The 20056-nt window shown below is 35.1% G+C and overlaps 1 protein-coding gene across 5 annotated transcripts in view; it reads left to right on the top strand.

Moving 5' to 3' along the window:
• The window catches only part of CDKAL1 (CDK5 regulatory subunit associated protein 1 like 1), a 639139-nt gene that overhangs the window by 4308 nt on the left and 614775 nt on the right, over positions 1-20056 (top strand). For all 5 annotated transcript variants that reach the window (XM_058555174.1, XM_058555173.1, XM_058555170.1 and 2 more), the window contains exons 3-4: positions 4736-4910; positions 6439-6551. In XM_058555174.1, the coding sequence (XP_058411157.1) occupies positions 4741-4910; positions 6439-6551 (283 nt within the window). In that variant the 5' untranslated portion in view covers positions 4736-4740. The remainder of the gene's footprint in view (positions 1-4735; positions 4911-6438; positions 6552-20056) is intronic.

Below are 20056 nucleotides of genomic sequence, written 5' to 3'. Positions count from 1 at the left end.
AGGCCTCTCCGAGGAGGTGTTATTTGAGTAGATACGTAGGCAGCAAGCCATACAAATATCTGGGGGATGATATTCCAGGCAGAGGAATAGCAACTGTGAAGGCCCCTGAGTCAGAAACTAGTTTGGCACACTCAGAGAATATCTAAAAGGTTAGTACAGTTGGGACAGAGTGGGAGGTGGCAGAGGGAGTAGCTAGGAGCCATATCTTGTTAGACTGGGTAGGCTACAGTAAAAAATATTTATTGAGAACTAGCAGTGTGCTAAACATAGTTGTAAGTACCACCGGGGATAAAGCACACAAGAACCTTTCCCTCACTAAGTATATATTCTAGTAGAAAGAGAGAGACAGTAACAAAATAATGAAAACATCTAAGCAGTGGTAAGAAATGCTGTGGTAAGAAAACACGGCGGGGAAGGGGGATAGGAAGTGTGTGTGTATGTGGTGAGGTGGGAGTTGCTTAGAAAGGCCTCACTGGTGGCATTTGAATCAAGTCCTGAGGGGCTTGAAGGCATTCCAGGCAAGAATAAGACCCTGAGATGAGTGCGTATGAACTGAGAGTAAGACCCTGAGATGATGGGTATAAACTGGCAAGGAAGCCTGTGTGGCCAAGTCCAGTGAGAGGGGAGAGTGGTAGGAAATAGGGTCAGAGAGGTAACAGGAAGCTGATTATATATATGCCCTTGCAGAACTTTGTAGTGATTTTGTCTTCTTACTCTGAGATGGAATACCACTGGCAGGTTTTGATCAGAAGCTTGAGATGAGCTTAGGTTTTAAAGGGATCCCTGGCTTCTGTGCTGAAAACGTCCTTCGGGAATTAATGGTAGAAGCAGGGAGACTGACTATGGCAGTAGTCCAGGCAAGAGTTGGTGTTGTTTTGGACCAAGAATATAACAGTGGGGTATGGTCAGAAATAGTCAGATTCTGAATATATTTTGAAGATAGAGCCAACAGGATTTTGTTGGTGGATTGGATTTAGGGTGAAGGAAAGAGAGGAGTCAGGGATGATTCAAGGATTTTTGGCTGGAGCTGGTAGAAGGTTGGGAGTGAGATGGGGAGAATTGTAGGAGGATCTGGTGTGGTGTTGGTGGTTTTGTGTGGGGTAAGTTGGGGAGAGGATGAAGAGTTCTGTTTTTGACTTTTTAAGTGTGAAATAACTACTAGACACTTAAGCAGGAATGTTGACTAGGCAGTTGGACGTGTGAGTCTGAAGTTCAGGGGAGGACTGGGGCTGGTTATATAAGCATATAGTTGGTATTTCAAGGCCACAGGACTGGATGAGATCACCTAGGGTATGTCTGTAACTAGAGAAGAGAAGAAGTCCTGTAACAGAGCCATAGGGGCATTCCAACATTGAGAAGTTGGAGAGATGAGGAGGAACCAGCAAAGGAGACTTGGGGAGTGGCTAATGTGGTAGGAGGAGAACTTGGAAAGTGTGGTGTCCTGGAAGCCAGTGAAGGAAATAGCTTAAGGAGGGAATGTTCAATAGTGTCAGATGCTGCAGATGGGGTCAGATAAGATGACTGAGAATTGATCATTATATGTATTGTTGAGATTCGTTGAAATCATGACAGGCAGTTTTAATGGAGTGGTGGAGGTGAAAGCCCGGTCATGAGAGAATGGGAGGGGAAAATCAGACACTGTAAGTATAGACAGCTCTTGTAAGGAGTTTTCCTTTAAAGGAGAAAAATGTGATGGAGATAATAAGTGGAGGAAGTGGGATTAAGATAAGGTTTTTGTTTTTTAAATGGGAGAAATAACAGTATGTTTATATCCAGATAGTAATGATTCAGTAGAGAGACAGTTAGTGATGGTGGGGGAGGAGGGAGCATTGCTGGAGTTCTGTGCTTGAGTAGGTCAGAGTAGAAGGATTGTGCTTGGGGAGGGTGGACAGTTATTCATAGTAACGGGTTGGTAGGCAGAGTACATGGGCAAAGAACCATTTCCTGATAAAAGAAGGAAGTCATCCGTCTGTGCAGGATGTGGGAGGGGATCTGAGGGTCTGTTTCATTCAAGCCTTCTGTTTTCAGTACCATCTTTAGCCTCGTTAAGAGGAGATCTGTGAGAAATTAATTTTGAGAAAAGTCTTAACATAAACGAATTTTAAGTTTCTTCACTGCAGTTCTTCACAGTTTTGCTCTACTAATGCATACTGGGAATCTGCAAGGAGGCAGGATTTCCTAAATTTATTTGACCACAGAAAACCGTTTTTTTCACTGATAGTTAATACCTCAAGTAAATAAAACCAATTTGAGAAAGAGTCACCTAGTTCATTTCACCTTACCTAGTTTGGTGAGTTGGCCCCAGGGCTCTTGTTTGCAAGAGCAGAAAACCCAGCTCAAACTAATTTAAGCCTCAGAGGGAATTTATTGGCTCACATGACTAGGCAGAGCAGGGCAGCATTTGGCTTCAGGCATTGGTTAGATCCAGGTGCTCAAATAATGTCAGTATGGCTCTTTATCTCTCCAGCTCTTATTAGGTTTTATTCCTTAGGTAGGCTTCAGCCCTGTGACAGGCAAGATGGCTTCCAGCGTCCTCAAGTTGATGTCCTCCCAACTTAGCCACTTTAGTGAAAAGAGAAGCCATCTCTTGTTACCTCTGGCATAGAAGTCCTTGTGATGATTCTGATTGGCTGGGCTTGTCATGTCCAACCCTTAACCAATCACTGTGGCTGGGAGGGTGGGTTACTCTGACAGGATTGGGTCAAATGCCCCATTCCAGTGTCTAGGGAAAGAGGAGGCCTGTGATTGACAGTCCCACCAATCAGTCCTTGATTGATTGTCCTTTAGATTCTTTCTAATCTTTTGCTCTTACTCACAGTGTAAAGCTAGCTGAGATTTGAACACAGGTTTGTCTGATTTACAGGGCATAATTTGTCGTAGTTGTAAAGAGTACATTAACAGCAAAGGGCCCAAAATGAGCCTGGCTGGAAGCCACTCTGTTAGTTGAAAGTAGTTAATGGAAAGATGGGAATCTGGCAAATGAAGAGAAGGAAAGTAATCAGAAAGGCTTGAGACCAGTGGAGAGTCTTAACACTCCAATGGAGACTCAGAGATCCTTAACACTGGTTTAGGTGACCCAGATGCGCAACAGTGGTCAGTCAGTATATATACATTAAGTAGGCAGTAGAGTACCGAACAGCATATGGGCTTGTGCTTATCTCACATGGAATCTTTTTTGTGCTTCTTTGGGTAAGTTAGCTTCTCTGTGTTTCAGATTGCTTTAAAGTGAGGATATTAACACCACCTACCTCATAGAGTTGTGAATGGTTAATGAGATGCCCCTGTGAAGCACTTGCTTCATGTCTGGACATAGTATTAGTAGTAGACTATTTGTACATGTACTCAAGTACATTTTCTTTTTCTTTCTAGATAGTTTTTATAGATGCTGTACACTTTGCCCAGCTTCCACCAATGATAACATCTTGCAAAACTGTAATACAGTATCACAACCAGGATGTTGACGTTGATATGGTCAGGATATAGAACATTTCCATCACCACAAGGATCTCTCACGTTGCCTTTTTGTAGTCACTTTCCTCCCATCCTGTCCTCTCCTTAATCCCTGACAACCACTATGTTCTCCATTTCTATAATTCTTATTTCAATCTCAAATATGTTACAGAAATGTAGTAATACAGTATGTAACCTTTTGGGGTTGGCTCTATTCACTCAGCATAATTCTCTGAAGACTTAGTCAGGTTGTTGCAAGGTCCTTAGCCAGTCTGCCTTATCTCTACCTTTCAGAGTCTTCTTATGTTTCTTTTATATATAATGTCCAGGGTTTAGTTGTACTTAACAGGAGGGATAGGGCAAAGTATGTCTATTCTATCTTCCTGGAAGCTGTGTCCACATTTTCTTAATTATAAAAATTTTGATCATTCAGGAAAGTAGAACAGAATAATGAACACCAACATATCTGTTTCCTAGATTTAAAAGTTATAAATGTTTTCTCATATGTCTTAATCTATTTTTTATTGTTTTTTTAAAGATTTTATTTATTTTTATTTTTTCCCCCCAAAGCCCCAGTGGATAGTTGTATGTCATAGCTGCACATCCTTCTAGTTGCTGTATGTGGGATGCGGCCTCAGCATGGCCGGAGAAGCGGTGCGTCGGTGCGCGCCCAGGATCCGAACCTGGGCCGCCAGCAGCAGAGCGCGTCCACTTAACCGCTAAGCCACGGGGCCAGCCCTTTTTTATTGTTTTGAAGTAAATTATAGACATAATGACATTTCACCTCCAAATATTCAGTATATATCTCTAAAAATAAGATTTTTAAACATAAGGACAATACTTTATATCAATATTCTAATGATTTGTAGTAATATCCTGGTATTATCTAATATGCAGTTCATATTCTGATTTCCCCAGTTGTTCCCAAAATGTCTTACAGCTGATTGGACAAAATAAGATCTCATCAAGAACATGAATTGTATTTAGTTGTCATGCTTTTAAGTCTCCTTTAATCTCGAACAGTTCCTCTCCTGTTTTTTCTCCGTGATATTGATTTGTTGAAGAAATAGTTCCAGTTAAACCTTGGAGTGTCCCACTATCATTAGAATTTGTCTGATTGTTTCCTTGTGTTTCTTTATCTGCTGCATTTTCTGTAAATTTGAAGTTAAATCTAAAGGCTTTATTAGATTCAAGTTTGGCAAGAATATTTTATAGGTGATACTAGGTTAAACAGATTTTTTGAGGGACTCAAGCTTGTATCATTTATAACTTTTTTATGTGACAGAGAAGATGCCTTCTGCATCCTGTGATACACTGCTGGATGACATAGAAGATATTGTGTCGCAGGAAGATTCAAAGCCACAAGATAGGCATTTTGCAAGAAAGCACGTTGTTCCAAAGGTGCGAAAGCGAAATACTCACAAGTATTTGGAAGAGGAAGATAGTCCACCAAGTGATAGGTAAGCTTTTTTCTTTGAAATTATATTCAGTTTTGTACCAAGGGAGAAGCTGGCACTTCTGGTCTATGTGATATATATGATGTCTTTTTTTAAATCTTTGAATTTTTGGAAGGAAATATGTAGATTTATTTATTTATTTATTTATTATTTTTTTTTGTGAGGAAGATGGGCCCTGAGCTAACATCTGGCAATCTTCCTTTTTTTGCTGAGGAAGGCTGGCGCTGGGCTAACATCCATGCCCATCTTCCTCTACTTTATATGGGATGCCACCACAGCATGGCTTTGCCAAGCAGTGTGTCGGTGCGCGCCCGGGTTACGAACCGGCGAACCCCGGGCCACCGCAGCGGAACGTGCGCACTTAACTGCTTGTGCCACCAGGCCGGCCCCTGTAGATTTATTGTTTTACTTGATTGTTTTAAATTTAGCAAAGTAATTGGTTGAAAAAGAAAAAGATGTCAAATCATATGCTCCTTGAAGGCATAGGACCTAGGACAGCATTTTGCCCAAAAATAGACATCCTCTACTCCCAGGATCTCTTTATAGTTGGTATGTGCTTCTCTGTTACTTCCAAATTAAAATTTTTGCTGGAATTTGTGATTTATGAGACAGTGGTGGTTTGGGCATTTGATTTGTCTTAGCAAATTTACAAATACTTATGGATCAGCTAAAGGCATTGGGCACAAATAAATTATTGTGCTTGTTTACACTGTTATATTAGGTCTATAGTTTAGTGAAATTCTAATACAACCTAGCCAGAAAGGATTATGCAGTTGGATAGTTTTAATAGGCCTATGTTTGTTTATCTAATAAGTTGAAAGTTTTAATATACTTGATTATTTTGTTTGGATTATTAAGCTTTTAAAATTTATGAATTTAAAATTTCCTTATATTTTAATGTCTGAAGTTTATCAAATTTGTCCTGAACATGTCCTTAAGGTAATTTCTGTGTAATTATAAACTGTTAGGGCAATGGAAGTTGGAAGTCATTTTTTTCCTTCCTAAAATTATTATGTTTTTAGATCCCTGTTTTTATATGTGAAGTACTTGTAGTTATGCCATAGGGTGACACTTTTTCCTTTTGATTCAGTTGTTTATATCTGTAAGTTATAAAATAAAGATTGTAACTAGTGTATAGGAGTCTGTGAGCATTTGGATGTACTTAATTTTCCTTTATTTGCTGTTGCTGCTAAAACTATTTTCTTTGCTGTTGTTTGTTTGTATCTTTCTAAGTGTTAAACTTAGTGGTATTTTGTTAATAGTGTTGAAGTTAAAATGCAGTTCAGAGAAAAGAGAGATGCTTTTTATGTAGAGAGTCAGCTTCTTAGAATTCTGTGATTATTTTATCTTGGTATTAGACTTTTGGTGTAACAACAGGTTATGGATTAAGTTGATGCGTTTAACGAATAGCTGCAAATGGATTGCAGTTGAGTCTGCTTTTGCTTGATATGCCCAGAGATCATCTAGTGCTTTTTATTTTAAAAATCCCTTAATGAGACTTACTTTTTTTTTTTTATTGATTGTTTAATAGTACTATTCCTGGCATACAGAAAATTTGGATACGAACATGGGGTTGTTCTCATAATAATTCAGATGGAGAATATATGGCTGGACAACTAGCTGCTTATGGATATAAAATTACAGGTAATGAGATCTGTAATGTATTATATTGATTAAATTTTTCCAAGCTAAATTTTTTAGAGATATGTATTCTAGCTTTAGCAGTTAAAGGATATTTTAGCATAACTTAATGATTTTAAGGCAGAATAAAATGATAGCTATTATACATGGTCTAGATAACTATGGGTATCATATTTTAAAAAAACTTTAAACAATTTTATTTTAACATAAGTTTAGACTTACAAGAAAGTATTAAAATTACCAGAGTTCGCATATGCCTTTCACCTAGCTTCCCCTAATATTGACAGCTTACGTAACTAGAGTATAACTAATAAACTAAGAAATCAATATTAGCACAATACTGTTGTCTAAACTACAGATCTTATTTGAATTTTGCCAGATTTCCCATTTACGTCCTTTTCCTGTTCAGGATCCAATCTAGGGTCTCACCTTACTTTTAATTTGTAATGTGTCCTTAGTCTCCTCCATTCTGTGCTAGTTTCTCCATTTTTTTTTTTTGTCTTTTATGACCTTGACACTTGTGAAGAAAACCGATTATTTTGTGGAATGTCCCTCAGCTTGGGTTTGTCTAATGTTTTCTCATGATTAGAATAAGGTTATGTATGCACCTTGGGCAAGAAGAGCACAGAAGTGATATTGTATCTTTTTCAGTGCATCATTCAAGGGGTTCATGATGTCAGTGTATCTTATTACTAATGTAATAACCCTTGTCTGCCTCATTTCTCCACAGTGAAGTTACTGTTTTTCTCATTGTAAGTAATAAATACTGTTTCTGCTCAACATTTTGCCTATTAATTTTAGTGTCTGATAGTTTTAGTATCCGTCAGTGGATCTTGTTTGCAACAGTTATTACTGTACTGTTTACTTAATGATGATTTTCTGTTTTCTTTTCTTCCACATTTATAACTTGGAGTTCTTCTGTGAGGAAGAGCTATCCTTTCTCCCCCATTTTACTTATTTATGTCAGTATGGACTCATGGATATTTATTTTATTCTGTGGGTTCTAGTCCAATACTATCATTATTTATTTTGCTGCTTATATTGTTCCAGCTTTGGTCATAGGACCTGGTTCAGGCTGGCTCCTGTGTCTTCTCAATGTGCCCCCATTCTTTTTTGAGACTTTCTTATTTTCTGGTGCCACAAGATGTTCTAGTCTCATATTTTCCCTTCCCTGGCCTTGGAAGCAACCACTTTTCTGAGGAGTCTTGATCCCTTTCATTAGGAGAGTGGTGTTTAGAACTAGACCAGAGATCTGGGCACTAGGTGTGCTCATTGCCACTGTGAAGTGTCAATGCTTGTAGGTCCTCTCAGTGGACTGAGCTGGAAAATATGTATATATACTAACTGGCACATACACATGTCTATATCTATTACTGTGTCTGTCTGTATGTATATTAAATGGGACCATACTTTGAATGCTTTGTGACAGGCACTGGCCCAGTACTTTATATGTGTTATATTGCTTAGTTCTCGTGATAGGAGGAAATATTGGCATCCCTGCCTCATAAGTGAGGATGGAGAGGTTGTGTCTTACTTTAAATCATACAGGCAGTGAAGTCTCTGTCACTCTAAAATGCTGCTCTTTACCCCTGTTCTGTACCTCACAGTTGCCTTTGCATGTGTCATTGACAAGTCCTAGCTTCAAGATAGCATGCTAGGATTGGGAGGGATTTGAAAATTATTCCTTTCATAGCATTGTTTCCTTCAGCAGCTAAATGAGCATGTTATTAACTCTGTGTTTTTGATGCTTATTCTTTAGACAGCAAAATCAATCTTAATACTTTTGTTCTTTAGGTCAAAGTACTGAAAATATGCTTTTAGAATTACTTCTCTGTGTTCATTAGTAATTTTTAGTATAATTTAGCTTGGGCTTGCCTTAACACATTCTGATGGTGCAGTTTGAGTATTAAGAAAATAACCTTTAAGATAGTTTCCTAAAACATTAAAAAAAATCAGAGCTTGAGTTGTCCTTGGTAATATTAAATATCTAACACATTTTAATTTAAATTTTAGTCCATTAGCAGTTTGTGTTTGGTCTTATAACAGTACTCTTGTATGTAAAATTACAGTCCTGATGTGTTTACACAAGAATATTAAGCTTTGTTGTGTACACCTAATTTTGGCTTCTTATTTGGGAATAGTGAAAAGGGAGTGTTAAGGAAGTAATCACTTGAATGTGAAATTTATTTTTCTTATTAATATAGTGTATTACTTTCATATACTTGCATTATTTCTATATATTTATATTAATCTTATATACTGTTGATTGTCCCCACTTTAGAAATTCATAGTCAATTTTTAATTCTAGTCTGGCTTGCATGCGGCATACTGTAGGACTACGTTACACACTTGTCTAGGTGCTCTAGGCTCAGGAAATATGAACACTATTAGCTTCTGTAAAATATTTAAGAAAATATCTACAGATTTTGTATTTAGATTATATATATGATATCAATAATTTCTGGATTACCTATGCCAGTAGTCTCTTTCCTTATTGTGGCATAGTGGGAGTTTATAAAAATTATTATTGCTTAATAATTTATAATGTTTTATTAATGAAGTGTAGACCTAAAATACTTTCACTTAATTGGTATAGAATAAGTATAAAATATAGATTATAGTACACAGAGATTATTGAAAACGATATACAGAGAAATTAAAAATTAGCTCTCAATTGCCAATAGTAGATATTTTTACTGTTTGGGAGAAAGAGAGATTATGTGAGTATATACTTGAAATTGCTGCTTTTAACTTTGTAAATCCAGGAATATAATTATTCCATAGGAAAACCTCATGGAGGCTCACTCAGAGCAGTTAGCTCTTGTTCACTGCCTCTTTCAAACCCTTTTTATTTTAAGGAAAACAGTGGTTCCTAACATAAACTAGTGCCTGCTTGTTTCTCATCTCAAAGAATGAAACCTACTGAGGAGAAATTATGTCATTAGTAAAACTCAGAGCAATTAATTGTATCCTGGATACATTGTATACATGTGTCATTGTATCCTGGATACATGATACAATTAAATTAGTATCATGGAAAGCAATTATACTGACCCTGTAGGTACCATGCCTTTTTAAAGAAATGTGATTTGAATGCATATATTCCGTGAGTGTGTTCTTCTTCAAATAAGCAAATTTTGTAGACTAAACTTTTTTTCTAATAAGAGCTGCCTTTGGTTATTATTTTTGGATTATTTGTTTGGAGATGTTGGTAAATTATTTTCAGTGTCTTCATTGGTGACAGATCTTCATATCTTGAGAGTGTATTTAGTGTTGGAATGGTCACAGGTCATTTGAGGCCAAATCTGATGCTATGATGTGATGTTGAACAATGCTGTTTTAGTTAAAAATAAGGCATTTTTGTTTATCTTAATTGATTCTGAAAACTGTTCCAAATGGGCTCCAAAAAATGTTTATAGCAGTGATTCTTATACTTTTTAGATCTCTTCAGAACCTCACAACTCTTATACAATTTCATTAAAGAATTCATAACCATCGCCTAGACCAATGTTGGGATAAAGGTCTGGTCTTCCACGGTGACTGCTTTAAGGACAGCCCCCATTTAGGTAGAGAGATTTTAGAGGTATGTTAGAGAGGTGGTGGAGAGTGAGAGAGATGTTGGAGAGTGAGAAGTTTAGCTTGTGGTTGTGCTTTCTGTGAATGAATGTAGTATGTGCTTTTTGGTTAGTGGTAAAAAGACCATCACAAGGCCATGAGTTGAGGTTCTAGTTCATAATCTAGTTTATAAACACATGATGATAATGTGAGTTATAGACATGCAATATTTAGCTAAGACAGAGTGTTTAGCTTGAGTGCCCACATTTTCAGAGAAATCGTTTAAAAATTGCTGGGCTGTTACAGTTCTTGATAGTTTTTTTGTGTATTTCTATATAGTTTATTCATTCAGCACATGTTCTCTGAATGTGATATGTGTTACAGGGTATAGTGCTGGGAGGTGTGAAGACAGGAAATGAACTAGACATGGATTCCAGTAGATAAGAAGTTTATTGTTTTTTTGGCAAAGGAAAAGCTTTTATATTGTATGTTAAATCTTAGAAGTTATTTTAGTAAATTGTCAAGCTCTTACATTCTTTTATAATTAATACAAGGGAAGTAGGACCTGCTTTATTAAGAGCTTTTATAATTTATATTTTAGAAATGCTTTGTGATAATGTCCAGTCATCTTATGTTTGATTAAGAAAATTAGTATCTCTTTGTAGAAACAAATAAATACTAATTTATTTGGTTTAGAAGATGGTTTTATAATTGAATGACTAAACTGTAAGCATATTTCCTGGACCTGGCCATTTAATTTGAAGTAGCTTTAAATTTTAAGACTGAGGTCAATGGGATATATTAGATTGATATATGGAAATATTTGCGTAAGGAATACCTTCAAGGACCACACTTGTGGTCAGTATAATTTTAAGGACCTTAAAGCTACACATTTGTGTTTCGACTTGGATCTTTGGAAATCACACTTGTACATAAGTAAAGTATGAGTGCTCATAAATTTTCTTGGAAAAAAACAACTTTGCCTGTTTTCTTATCTGTTTTCTTTCAGAACTGGTGACCATGACATTTCATATTAATATCTTGAGTTAACCTACATAATAAAAGATATTAAGATGAGGAGTAGACTAATTCTGTGGGAAGCTGAAAAAGCCGTAGACCTCTAACTTCTTCAAAATACAACGAAATTAAAAATGTATGGTATATTTATGCTTCTTTTAGGTGACTCAGTATTTTGTGCCAGCTAGTTCTGGACTTTTGTACACAATTTGAGGGAAAGGAACTGAATTGGTTAAAAGCCTACTGTGTGTTAGGCATTTCACATAAGTTGTTGCAAGGATCAAATGAAATAACTTTGGCAGGAGATTACAGCATATTTTAAGACGAGGAGATTGAGACTGGGAGAAGGAAGACACGACCTACACAGCTTCACCCAACTAATATGTGCTAGAGCTGACATTGAGACATATCTGTCTGTCTGTCACCACAGCCTCTGCTCTTTGCATTATGCTGTGTAGTCTCTCAAAGTTGATATGTTAAAGGCAGTTCAGTATGGAAATTTATTTTATTGGCTTTTATTAGGGGAGGAGTTTTTGTTGCTGCCCATCACTTTGAAATTTCTTCTGTTTTAGGAGTCTTTTGTATGTGATCTCTATTAGAAGCCTTTCTTTTTTTTGGAGGGAAAAGAGAGGGAGATATGTACCCCTGGAATCCATACCACAGGAACACGCTCAGTTTATTAGTTTAAGCACCAATTAGGAGTTGAGAGTAAGCTGTTTCTTTAGTTATAGACAGCAGTGTCAGCTGAGAGCTGCCTGGTCCATTCCCACCTCTTTAATCATAAATGTAAAGTCATCTCCCAGTGGAACATAAAGATAACATCTTGATTTTTGTATTCTTCTTGAACCTCTACTGGAATTCAGTGAAAGAATCATCAACTATCTTAGTTTAGGGCTCTTAACTTGCCTCCACATATACCTCTTTAATCTAGCCTTCTTGCTCCTTTACCGTCACCACAATTATTTACGTGTATAGTGTCTTACCAGTTTATAAAATATGTTCATTGCTATTGCTAATTTTATATAACTTGTACCTGAAGATAAAGATAGAAGAAAGATTTAAACCTAGGATTTTAAAGATATCCTGACATTTAAGTTTCTGACTTAAATTATATGTATTAGTAAAGAGTATTTACAATGAGGTCTTTAGTTATGTGCTGAATAGAACATTTTTCTAAATGTAACCCAGAGTTTCCTTGCAGAAATTCTTTATTCTGTAGCCAAAGATGATGCCTTTTATCTGAAGGTTCTGAAGTCCATCTGGAAATTATAGTGAAAATAAATTCTAGTCTGATCATTTGCAGAGTGTCTGTAATGCAACGGATGACCATCTGCTTATAGAAATAGTTCAGTCTTAGCATTATTCTGAAACTCAGAAGTTAAACATAAAAAGGGTTGTGTAAAGAGAAACAAAGCCTTTCATACATTAAATAGGAACTATATCTGTTGATCTGTAAAATTTTCTCCTGATGGGGGCATTTCAGACTGATTTTATAAGCTTTTACTTTTTATATGTATCCTGTGTGCTGGGAAACTATAGGCTTAAGATAATTATTTAAAAGTACTTCGTTAACTTGCCAATAATTCGCTTTCACCTTCCCTCCCTGGTTACTGTGGAAATATTCTTATAATAGGTTATTTGCATGAACTAGTAAGAATATTATTCTTTAGTCTTAATATTTTTCTAGTTATTTTTGCCACTATTATTTCATCTAGAAAGTTGAGAATTTTATTACAAGCTTAATATGAAGCTGTGACAGCACAGGGGTAGTAGAAGTAGACATTTTTTCAGGGTGTGACTTCTAACAAAATAAAAGTGAGGCAGATAAAAGTTGTGGCAGAGATGACGGTTGTTGCTGGGTCACCGAGCTGTGTTCTTTCTATCAAGTCTCTCTGAGGAGCTCAACTTTCAAGGTTAGAAGTCTTAAAGAGGTTTGGTAGCTTCCTTACCTTTTATCTCCCCAGACGACAAAAACAAAACAACTCATAATGTTAGGATTTGGTGAGAGAGCGTAATTTGGTGATATCTAAATGTAAGATGAGACCTCTAGGCACATTGCATTGCAGTATGTATAATAAATAAGTGGGAGTGAAACAGTAAATGTGTGAACTAGACAGCCTCTTTTTGACCAGACCTTGTGTTATAGGTGGATGAAATTTTGGAATGCTATAATTGGAGTTCTGGAATGGCTAGCCTGAACCAGGAAAAATCCTTTTTTCGTCTCAGAAGGAATTGAGTAAAGGTGATTTGCTCTTCACACCACGTTTCCCTTCTGTTGAGGAAACTAGATTGGGAATGGTGACAAAGTAAAAGATGCATTGGTTGAAGTCGTGGAAGATGAGCAGCAGTTGAAGGGGGTTAAAATATGATTTTTAAAGTGGAAATTGCATAGAACAGACTTGATTTCCTAAACATAAATCAAAGACTGAAATGAAAGTCAGTGTAAGAGAATTAATTAGCATGTGTGTGTATTGATGAAAGGCTCCATCATTTGGAAGGAAAATGGAGCTGAATATGTACTTTTTCTTAAGGAAAGTGTTGTAGTAAAGATAATGCATAGTTGGCATATTGTAACCAATATTTTTCCTAAAAGTTTTTCTTTTAATTTTAACCAACTTTATTGAAGTATAATTTATGTTATATTTACCCATAAAATTTACCCATTTTGCCTGTAAGGTCTTGTAAGGAGGTTGTCTTTATTTTTAAAATGAGTCCAAGAGAAATGGGGGAAGATTACTTTTCATTACGTAAGGAATTTTATTATGCTTTATGTTATAAAACCTGAGGGTTTTATAATATAAAATTATAATATAATATAATATAATATAATATAAAATTATAATAATAGGATTCTCTATTCAAGTTCTTAAAATTTAAATTTTATACGCTAAAAATTGTGTTTAAATTTTGCGATGCTTTAGTGCAATGTAACATTTCAAAAAGTGTTTTAGTACATTTTAACAGGGTGTTTGGGACTCTTCATAACTGAGATAAAAGAGGATGCATGCTGATTTTTCTGATCTCTACAGTCTAGTTTTTTTTTTCCTCTTTAATTAAAGCATGGAAATATTTTTATTTATCGTTTTCTTGGCCCAGTAATCTCCTCTTGTCATGATATGAAGCACAAAACTACATGTGTTGGAACCAGCAGTCTACTAAGTGGCACTAGTTTTGATTTTGTGCTAAATTATATTATCTATACAAATTAATTAGTATGAACCTTTTTTTTTTTAATCCCAAGCAATATTTTCCTTATGTTTGAGAGTGAACTTGCATGGCTGATTATAATCTTCACCTTATAAAGAGAAAATCTAGTTCACTCCTGTGAATTCTAAAATATTTTGGTTCCGGGTCCTAATTTTTCTTAGCCTGGTATTATGTCCAAAGTGAATGCCCAGTAATAGTTAATAACTTGCATAATAATTTAATTATTTTGATAAAAGTTTTAAACTCTTTTTCTCAATTTTATCACTAGTAGATGTGGGAAAAGTTCATCTCTTTAACTGCCTTTCTTTGGGAACTGGAAGGTCATTTTTCATCCTGTCCCACTTTTGACCTGACCTTTTCAGGTCATTTAAACTTCTTGTTTGCATTTCTTGTAGCATGTATGTAGTAATAAAACTTCGTTTCATGTGAAGTTGTACTAATTTTTGTGACTAAACTGCTATGGAGTGCTAACTTCTGTTAAAATGACTAGTCTTTTCAAAATTGCTGGCCTTCTGGTATTGAACAATTTAAAATATTTTCTACTTTTAATATTTTAGAATTTTTACGAGAGGCAAATCAACATAGATCTATAGATTATCAGAATCTTGACATTTGCCTAATTGCTTAATGATTCAGATTACCCTTTGAGATTTTGTAAAAAAATGTTTTGGATAATTCATTTAGAAATAGCCTATGTTTAAATTTTAATTCTCTTTTTTTAAGAAAACAGACAGATGATAAATTACCACGAAAGCTTCACTTAACAATCTATGTTTTGAATTGTTGTCTTTGATTTTGGGGAAAAAACCTTTTTTCAGATGTTGGCACTTAAACATGTAAAATAGTGTTGGCTCCTTTTGGCCTAAATTTTAGTGGGTTTGGATTAAAGATATGTTGTATTTTTAGCTTTTAGACAATAGATGGCAGTATTACATTACCTGCTCACTGCAGTTATGTATGAAAAGTGAATTTCATGTTACAAATAGTCTTCCAATAAAATTATTAGAAGTCATTAAATTAGTTAACACTTTTTTTTCTGATTTATTGCTTTTTAAACTTTTTAGTAGTATTTATATAAGAATTGGACAAGTTGACCTTTTTAGAGGCAGTGTGATCCTGTGCAGATATCAGCCTGCAGTATGTATGCTGGAGACCAGATGTGACATTATTCATTCATTGGCTTACTGTTTGACATCTTTGTTGCTCTGTTGCCCTGACGATGCTTGTCCTAGAAATGTGGTCATTGTCCTCTTGCCCATAGGATCCTAGTAAGGTGGGAGTTTTTGAATCTGAGGACAAACATTTGTTACCTTTACCATTACATTGCTTTCACACTTACTACGAACTAACCTTTGCATAAGATGCAACTTGAGTAGCTCATTAATCTTCAAATCTGTTAACATATATTAAGGTTAAAGAGGCTTAATCTTAAAAGAGAATGGAGTAAACTACAGCCCTTGAAAATTTCCCACCCATTCCCATGATGGTTAATTTAACGGGAGATAATTTAAATGTTCAGGCATTTGCAGAGACTCTCCTTTTGGTTCATCCTTCATTGTAGCTTGGTGATTCTCAAATTTATGAGTTTCTAAGAATTTTTGTGCAGTGTTATATATACAGATCATGTATATCATATATATGGGTGACTTAAGGATTTTTTTTTTTTTGTGATAATTAGTTCACCTAGTCTGATCATTTTAGATCCTAACTCCTTGTATAAGCTGCAACTCTGCTTGTACTGCTGCCATTCAGCTTATTTCCCTGGCTTAGAGACAGAGAGAGAGTGGTGCCTCAGTCCCTATCTTAGGGTAATTTATCTGTTTTACATGTTCTCTCCCATGGTGTGTGAGTTCTTTCTGTCTTAGTCATCTTTACCTTTGACATCGCAGAGACACTGTCGCCTAGTGATTAAGAGCAGACTGTAGCCAGCTATTAATATTAAGCCAGACTGTAAAACCAGCTGCTACCATGTATTAGCTATATGACTTTGGGCAAATGACAATGTCTCTGTGCTTCAGTATCTTTATGTATTTAATGAAGACGACAGCAATAATCCTTTCTAAAAATTAAATGTTAGTGTATGTAGAGTGTTCAGTGTGTGTTTGGATTATCATTGTTGTTAAATTCAGTACCTGGCACAAAATAGAAAGTCAGGTTTTTTTTGTGTGTGTATTACTGAACGAGTAAAAACAGTATTTTGACTATACTGAAGTAACTTGATTCTTCTTTATAGAGGAATAAAAAGTTAAAGTATATTCTAAAGGTTGAGTAAAGGTGGTGAGTGCGTGCGTGTCTGTGTGTGGGAAGCTGAGTTTTTCAGTAGAATTCTGTTTAGGTGGCTGTGAAGTCCAGTCTGCAGAGTCTTGACATGTCTTGGATAAGATCCTCATACTATCACTTTTCCTGACACGGACACTACAAATTATATTGATTCAGAAATCTAATTTAATCCATTCTTATTCAATTGGAAGCAGTAATTGCTTTCAATTTAATGGGATTGAGTTTAGTGTTAGAAATTTTGATGTTCCTTCAAACTTAATAAAATTTGGTTATAGGTATTTCCATATGTTTATGTGTATGCCTGTGCACTTGCAGAGAGAGAGAAGTATTACTTGTATTTAAACGTTGAGTTATTTGCAACGATTGGTAAGGAGGCATAGAATAAGTGTGGCATTGAGAATGGTACTTTCTCATTCTTTGGTCCCTTTCCACCCAGGAAATAAAGCAGAGAGAAATAAAACTAAGGGCTTCAAAATGGGATTTTCATCCATTCAGAAGTAGGGGGAGGAAATTAACAGTTTCTAGAGGAGTTCTAGAATGTTGTTTACTCTTGAAGGGTAAGCATCCAACCTTCCCAATGATGAAAAAAGAGCTGTGGGGTGAAATGAAATCCTTCAAAAATTTATTCTTAGCATGTTTATGTTCAATATTTCCCACTACATCATCTTTAGAAAGAATTAAGTTTACCAATTTTCATGTCTTATACTGTGCTTCTTCTTGACTATGTTATGAACTAAATACATTTCTGAGTTAACGTGTAATGATTGCATTTGATCACGGAGTTCTGTTTCACAGAAGACGTAGTGCTTGTGGCCCATCTCTCTGGCTCACTTTGCTTTTGCTCTTTCAGTGGTTTCAGTAACCATTTCAGCTACCATCTTGTTAGCTGTGGTCTTTCTTGCTTTCTTTGGGATTGAGTTGCTCTGTAATTGCAGATGGGATCATTACATGTTAACTGATTTTGAAAACTGCTCTGTGGAGAACTACTTGATGACTGCACTTTGAGTAAAATTCGTAGAAACAAGTGAATCAAAGGTAAAGGTAGATCATTGAGAATATTTTCTCCTTTCCGTGTGATGGCTGAATTGTTAGCTAGCTTACAAACATAAAGGAACTATTTATTTGAGGGTTTCTAGCATAAATATGTTAAGGTATAATAAAACTGTTCAGGAAATCGTTGAGAGATGTAAAAGTGGAAGACTTTGAAGATGTGAGATCAAATTAAGGCAAAGAAGCTTTAGGGGGAGTATTTGAAGCTTATCATTTCCATCTCATTTGTAGCAGCTTTTTATCTTATGACTTAGGTGGGGTGCAAATCATGTGCAAGCCATAAACAAGGGCTTTCTTCCTGAAAAAAAAAAAAGAAGAAAAGAGAAGGCTTTGCAGTTTTCAATGAAGAGTTTTTTTCATTAGCTTAGAGATTGGAAGAATACTGTATTGGATTAAGAATTTTTGCGTTTGTGAAATGTAAGCATCTATGTGAATGTGGTCAGTATTTGTGTGTTCTTCATGTAATAATTTAAACATAAATATCTTTTCCTCGCCACATGTATCCAAAAAACATTGTAAAAACAAACTATTTTGTGAAATCTTAGGCAATGTAGGAATGTATGCATTACTTGTAACACAGGATAATTATATGATTTGACTCATTACATGATGTTTAAGGAATTAATATTGGAATTTAAAAACTAGCAGTTTTGAGCCACTGATGGCTCAACCATTCTTAACTGAGGGATATTTGGATCAGTCATTAAAATCTTTTGAGCCTCAGTTTTTTTTGAAATGAAATGTTGCTCTACCAACCTCAGGAAATTGAAATGAAAACATAAACATGAGGTACTGTTTTAGTTTTTGAAAATATTTGTTTAAAAATAATTCATTTGTTTATTAAGCTTTAATGTTATTAAATTGTAAATTGATGGTTTTTGAATTCATTGCTTTACTCTCATCTGTTACATAAAAGATATTTTTGTACAATTTAGCCGCTCAATTCCTAAATGTACCAAAAGGTGGCACTGTTTACCTATGTTTAATATTTTTATTTGCTTTTTGAAGAAAAAATGTGTTGGATGTTTTATCCGCAAATGTATTAAATTGAGGTTATATTTTTTACATTTAATTTTATGTTTTGTAAATGAATCTTTAATTCATGTAAGATTTACTAGGACCAGGTTTCATTTTTATTTTGAAATGGTTTGGAAATTCAGATCTTTAACAATCATTTTGTAGACATACTCCTGTATAATCCAATATAATTAATGATAAAACCTTGTATTAATGTGACAGCTAATGTTTCATGGAAAACATAGTTGCTTTTGTATAGCAAAAACCATTAATTTTTTTAAGCCTCTGAAAACAATCCAGTGATTAAAACATAACAGCCATAAATAAATGATTTGTGGGGCTTTTAGGTCACACCACGTAGGTTTATCCATTGTGGAATATTATTTTATGTTAAAAGTACTTTTGAATATTTAGCAAAATCTTTCATTGCTTGAATTTCCAGTGGCAGTAGTGTGATGAAGGAGAATCTAGGTTCTATGAATAGCTTCTCTAGGTGAGAAATGCAAAAATTAGATAATATGAATTTGACTTGAAGTGAGGATTATTTATATAGCAGGATGTGGTGAATACACTTCCCATACAGTTAGGTGAAAACCTCCTGATTGTCCATTCATAGAGCATATTACATCCAACATAGTTTATGACCCGAGCAAGATGATATAAGTAGGATATTTTTATGTCTAATCAAAGCTATCTATAGTTGTTTTTCATTATAAACAGAATTATCCAATGATTTTTACTGGAAGTAGAAAAGCACAGAATACTTCTGTTACTGATATAAAATGCTTGACTCTTGTTCTGGGGGTAGAGTTAAGAAATCTAAGATAAAAAAAATAAAACGAAATCTAAGATAATTTCAGGTGTGCTTCCACTGTTTTGTTTATTTGAAAGTAGAAAATATTTCAAGTCAACATAACTTGTACATTTCAATTTTTGTTATTTTCCTTAAATACCACTTTTTAAGGTACTAATCCTTAGAAGTAGAGTTTACATCTTTTTCCATTAAAAACTCATCCTTATAACTCTGAAGTAACTGTCTCAGTTACTAAATGTATGTCGTTTGGGGAAGTGAAGACACAGCAGTTAGAAGTTTATTTTATGTTCATGTGAGTGTATGTCCTCATATTTAAATGTTCGCTTTTGTTGCTGCCTTTGTTGATGTTAGTAATATGATACATATGTGATTTGTCTGAATTGTTTAAAAATGCATAATTAAAGGAGGATTTGATTATTCAGCAACTGTTCCAGTAGCTAAAGACTGTCATTTAGACGTTTTCTTCCACTATTTGACAATTGTTCTGTGAACTATGAATAGTATGAAAAATAGAAAGAATGTATTGTGACACTTGAATGCTTCAGAGCCCATACTCCTAGGATATTCT

This window comes from Diceros bicornis, chromosome 14 (genome assembly GCF_020826845.1).
Source record: "Diceros bicornis minor isolate mBicDic1 chromosome 14, mDicBic1.mat.cur, whole genome shotgun sequence".
Taxonomy (NCBI): Eukaryota; Metazoa; Chordata; class Mammalia; order Perissodactyla; family Rhinocerotidae; genus Diceros; species Diceros bicornis.
This window is presented reverse-complemented; position numbering and strand designations above follow the sequence as displayed.